This window comes from Oncorhynchus tshawytscha, linkage group LG01 (genome assembly GCF_018296145.1).
Source record: "Oncorhynchus tshawytscha isolate Ot180627B linkage group LG01, Otsh_v2.0, whole genome shotgun sequence".
NCBI classification, from domain to species: Eukaryota; Metazoa; Chordata; class Actinopteri; order Salmoniformes; family Salmonidae; genus Oncorhynchus; species Oncorhynchus tshawytscha.
Genome location: NC_056429.1, coordinates 73812407 through 73818406, shown reverse-complemented (window position 1 = coordinate 73818406; position 6000 = coordinate 73812407). Strand labels below are relative to the sequence as shown.

Genomic DNA, 6000 nt, shown 5'->3' with positions numbered 1-6000 from the left:
CAGTCTGATAAACTCTATGCGAAGGAGATGTGTCACGCTGCATGAGGCCAATGACGTCCCTACTTTTTTTTAATGGTATCTGTGACAACAGATGCATATCTGTATTCACAGTCGTGTGAAATTCATAGATTAGGGACTAATTTATTTATTTCAATTGACTGATTTCCTTATGAATTGTAACTCAGTAAAATCTTTGAAATTGTTGTATGTTGCATGTATATTTTTATTCAGTGTATGCTTACACAGCATACCTCTGAAGACTCCTGTCCTCCAGTTTACTATCTAAGAACTTGTCTTCTTTCTTTTCCATCCATATCATTATAAACTAGTTACCAACCTCCCCCTCACCCCAGAGCATCTCTCTCTCTCTCAAACATACATACATACATACATACATACATACATACATACAGTCATTGCTCCCTCCCTCCCCACACACGCGCTCGAGCTTGGCAAGTGCACCCCCCCCGAAGCTGGAGCTACGCTGTCCCACGAGCAGACGATTTCAGCACCTATTCAGCACAGGACAGAATCCTGCACCGTCTCATGGCAACATGGCGACTGAGGTAAGACTTTCGGCTAATTTAACATCTTATTCGTTCTTGTGTAGTGGAAACGTATACATTTTTCTCCTTGTGAGAAAAATATAATGGTAGGTTGATTTTGTAGCGATATGCAGTCTATCCTCGCTGTGCCTTTGATTCAACCGATGAGAAACGGGCTGTTGGAATGAACGACGGATAGACGGTTTATTGTATCATTCCGTGGCGGGAGGCCCGTTTTAACACGACGGAAAACGGGGTTCAAGAGCAAGGAGGCAGTCCTGTAAGCAAACTGCATCAAACATCATATTTTACCGATCGACCAAATATAATGGTGGCTTTCTCATCCACACACATACCGGTTGCATAGCCTAGAGTATGTACTGAATGTCACAAAAAGAGTCACTGTCAATTCCGGTATCCACGAAGCATATATAACGTTACAGAACAAAAATATAAATACAACCATTTCAACGATTTTAGTGAGTTACAGTTCATTTATGGAAATCAGGCAGTTGAAATAAATAAATCATGCCCTAATATATAGATTTCACATGACTGGGCAGGGGCACAGCCATGGGTGGGCCTGGGATGGCATAGGCCCACCCACTGAGGAGCTAGGCCTAGCCAATCAGAATTTGTTTTTCTCCACAATAGGGCTTTATTTCAGACATATATACTCATCAGTTTCATTAGTTGTCTGGGAAGCTGGTCTCAGACGATCCCGCAGGTGAAGAAGCCGGATGTGGAGGTCCTGGGCTGGCTTGGTTACACGTGGTCAGTGGTTGTGAGGCCAGTTGGACGTACTGACAAATTCTCTAAAACAACATTATGGTAGGGAAATTAACATTAAATTCTCTGGCAACAGCTCTGGTGGACAGTCCTGCAGTCAGCATGCCAATTGCACACTCCCTCTAAACTTGAGACATCAGTGGCGTTGTGTGACAAAACTGAACATTTTAAAGGGGCTTTTTATTGTCTCCGGCACAAGATGCACCTGTGTAATGATCATTCTGTTAAATCAGCTTCTTGATATGCCACACCTGTCAGGTGGATGGGTTGTCTTGACAAAGGAGAAATGCCCACTAATAAGGATGTAAACCAATTTGTGTACAATATTTGAGAGAAATAAGCTTTTTGGCGTATGGAACATTTCTGGGATCTTTTTTTTCTAGCTCATGAAACATGGGACAAACACTTTATATTTTGCATTTATATTTTTGTTTGGTAATAATATATGCATCTTGCTCTAGAATGTGAGTCAGTCCAATTTGCTTGCGGGCACGCACCTAGTGGTTACTCCACTGTATCATGATCAGCACCATGGACAGCGGCAGAGCTGTGTGTGTACGTGTGTGTGCGTGTGGTCATATTTCTCATCACACATTCTTTGAGAATTTCAATACATTGCTATGCAGAGATTGCTGAATTCTAAATGAGATTCAGTGGATCGTTAGAGATGTAGAGAAGTTTGCATCTGACTGTCACCTTGGTGTGCCTCCAACAAGTACAGTAGCAGTCATGGTCAGTGTACTAACAAGATGTCAACAAGGATATATGACAATCACTGTTTCCATATAGCATCCATCAGGACAGGGTTTGAGAACTGCATGGTTTACAATTGTAGCGGAGTTGGTTAGGCAAAGTATAATCACCTGATGAGTAACCTTGCCAAAGATCTGAAGACTTGTGATACCTTGCCTTTTGCTCAGTGGGCTTACACTGAGATGCTAATCTGTGTTCGACACCAGGTTGGTCACACATAGCAACTAAATAGGATTTGAATGCTCATTTCCAATTTCTAATCTGTACAGGATTGTAACGGCCTATGTTCCGTAGCCTGGATGTGCTGTGATGCTGTTTCATCTAACTAACAGCAACACACACACATGCTTGCACGCTCGATCACGAACAGCTTCCTCTAACAGCCTCAACGTGTGTGTGTGTGTGTGTGAGAGAGAGAGAGAGAGAGAGAGAGAGAGAGAGAGAGAGAGAGACGGAGAGACGGAGAGAGAGGCTGTGTGTGTCTGTGTTATAGCAGGTTGTAATGCTTAGCAGTGCTGAGGCCAGCAGGGCTGATGTCACTATGTGACAGGGTGACTGGCATGGTTGTAACTATTAATTTATGTTACAAGGTGAAGTACTGTCCAGTGATGATTTCTATACACAAAGCGCATGTTCCTTCTCAGTGTGGTTCTGTGGCTCAATTGGTAAGGTCACGGCACTAGTCACGTCGTGGGTTCAATTCCAAGAAGGGTACATGATACAAACAGTACCAGATGAATGTTTGGACACACCTACTCATTCAAGGGTTTTTCTTTATTTTTACTATTTTCTACATTGTAGAATAACAGTGAAGACATCAAAACTATGAAATAACAAATGTAATCATGTAGTAATCAAAATGTGTTAACCTCTCTTGGGTAGGAAGCTAGGATATGCATATTATTAGTAGATTTGGATAGAAAACACTATAAAGTTTCTAAAACTGTTAAAATCATGTATGTGAGTTTAACAGAACTGATATGGCAGGCGAAACCCAGAGGACAAACCATCCCCCAGAAAAATGTTTTCAGCCTACCACTGTTTTCAATGGCTGTCACTTTTATTATAAGGTGAAAGCCTCACCAGATTGCAATTCCTAGGGCTTCCACTAGATGTCAACAGTCTTTAGAAAGAGTTTCATGCAGAAAATTGCCAGAAATTATAGTTTTTCTAGGTGGCTCCCAATTTGGCTGTAGTGTTACCAAGCGCGTGGAAGAGAGCGTGTTCTTTGTTATTTTTCTCCGGTAAAGATTTTCTTTCTTACATTTTACTGTTTATTTACATATTAGGGTACCTAATGTTTGATTATAAACGTTGTTTGACTTGTTTGGAAAAGTTTATTAATAACGTTTGGATTCATTTTGTATGTATTTTGATGGAGAGAAACTGGGTGGCTTATTGACTGAAGCGCGCCAGCTAATCTTGAGTTTTTATGGATATAAAGAAGGACATAATCAAACAAAAGGACCATTTGTGATGTATCTGGGACCTTTTGGAGTGCCAACAGAAGAGGATCATCAAAGGTAAGACATGTATTATATCGATATTTCTGACTTTCGTGGTGCACCTGCCTGGATGAAATATATTTTTCATGCTTTTGTATGCGGTGCACTGTCCTCAAATAATCGCATGGTGTGCTTTTGCCGTAAAGCCTTTTTGAAATGTGACACAGCGACTGGATTAACAAGAAGTTAAGCTTTATTCTGATGTATTACACTTGTGATTTTATGAAAGTTAAATATTTATAATTCGGTAGTTTGAATTTCGCGGTCTGCAATTTCACCGGATGTTGGCCAGGTGAGACGCTGCCCATAAGAAGTTAACCAATGTAATAACCAAATCAGAATATATTTTATATTTTAGATTCTTCAAAGTAGCCACCCTTTGCCTTGACGACAGCATTGCACACTCTTGGCATTCTCTCAAACAGCTTCACCTGGAATCCTTTTCCAACAGTCTTGAAGGAGTTCCCACATATGCTGAGCACTTGTTGGCTGCTTTTTCTTCCATTCTTCCATCCCAAACCATCTCAATTGGGTTGAGGTCGGATGATGGTGGAGGCCAGGTCATCTGATGCAGCACACCATCACTCTTCTTCTTGGTCAAATAGCACTTACACAGCCTGGAGGTGTGTTGGGTAATTGTCCTGTTGAAAAACAAATGGTAGTCCCACTAAGCACAAACCAGATGGGATGGCGTATCGCTGCAGAATGCTGTGGTAGCCATGCTCGTTAAGTGTACCTTGAATTCTAAATAAAACAGACAGTGTCACCAGCAAAGCACCATCACACCACCTCCTCCATTTTTCATGGTGGAAACCACACATGCGGAAATCATCCGTTCACCTACTCTGCGTCTCACAACTACACAGCAGTTGGAACCAAAAATCTCAAATTAGGACTCATCAGACCCATTAACAGATTTCCACCGGTCTAATGTCTAGTTCTTGTGTTTCTCGGCCCAAGCAAGTCTCTTTTTATTTTTGGTGTCCTTTAGTAGTTGGTTTTCTTTGCAGCAATTTGATCATGAAGGCCTGATTCACAGTCTCCTCTGAACAGTTGATGTTGAGATGTGTCTGTTTCTTGAACTCTGTGAAGCATTTATTTGGGCTGCAATTTCTGAGGCTGGTAACTTAACCTCTGCAGCAGAGTCTGGGTCTTCCTGTCCTGTGGAGGTCGTCATGAGAGCCAGTTTCATCATAGCGCTTGATTGTTTTTGCGACTGCACTTGAAGGATCTTTCAAAGTTCTTGACATTTTCTGTATTGACTGGCCTTCATGTCTTAAAGTCATGAGGGACTGTCATTTCTCTTTGCTTATTTGAGCTGTTCTTGCTGTAATATGGACTTGGTATTTTACCAAATAGAGATATCTTCTGTATACCACCCCTACCTTGTCACAACACAACTGATTGGCTCAAACGCATTAAGAAGGAAAGAAATTCAACAAATTTACTTTTAACAAGTCACACCTGTTAATTGAAATGCATTCCAGGTGACTACCTCATGAACCTGGTTGAGAGAATGCCAAGAGTGTGCAAAGCTGTCATCAAGGCAAAGGGTGGCTACTTTGAAGAATCTCTAATGTAAAATATATTTTGATTTGTTAACACTTTTTTAGTTACTTCATGATTCCATTTGTGTTATTTCATAGTTTTGATGTCTTCAATATTATTCTACAATGTAGAAGATAGTAAAAATAAAGAAAAATCCTTGAATGAGTAGGTGTCCAAACTTTTGACTGGTACTGTACTTACTGTAAAAATCTATCCACTCACTGTGCAACTTGTTGCTGGTAAGTGGGTTAGCTGAGAGGCATATTTTATTATTATATTACCCTGTTAGACAAATCATTGTTTAGAAAATGTATTAAAGCAATAACATGCCACTTTGTAAACACTTTTGTCCAAACAGTACAGTAAGTGTATGCATTTTTAGTGTAATTCTTGCAGGAATTTAACCCTTAATTTTTAAGTTCCTACCGCCATGCTCTAACCAACAAATCCACATGCACATAGAAGTGCGTGGATAAACTCACACCAACATGATTGTTTTTTACTGCAACGCAGGCACTAAGGAATAGGTTGCCATTTTGGACACAGACTTAGTGTCCTTGGGTGTTGTTCTGACTCCTCTATCCTCTATAGATGGGTGGGGCTCAGAGCTGTCACAGTCTACTGTACTGTATGTCTGTGAGGCCTCAGCTGAGGCCAGTGACTCAGTGTTTCGCCTCAGGGAATCTCACTGTCTGGCCTGGCCCACTGTGTGTGTGTGTGTGTGTGTGTGTGTGTGTGTGTGTGTGTGTGTGTGTGTGAGAGAGGCATGATGTGTTAAGATCTTTGCTGTCTTTAATGAGCGCAATTGTTGCCCTTGTCAGACTGTGAGTGTGTGTGTGTGTTCTCTAAGACCCACTGGT

General features: G+C 41.1%; 1 protein-coding gene across 2 annotated transcripts in view; it reads left to right on the top strand.

The window, feature by feature from the left end:
* Positions 1–403: 403 nt before the first annotated feature.
* Positions 404–6000, top strand: part of LOC112256573 (golgin A7 family, member Ba) — a 49085-nt gene continuing 43488 nt past the window's right edge. Inside the window, exon 1 of one of the 2 annotated variants that reach the window (XM_042325390.1) lies at positions 404–566. In XM_042325390.1, coding sequence (XP_042181324.1) covers positions 555–566 — 12 coding nt within the window. In that variant the 5' untranslated portion in view covers positions 404–554. The remainder of the gene's footprint in view (positions 567–6000) is intronic. The other variant, XM_024429903.2, reaches the window with a different exon arrangement.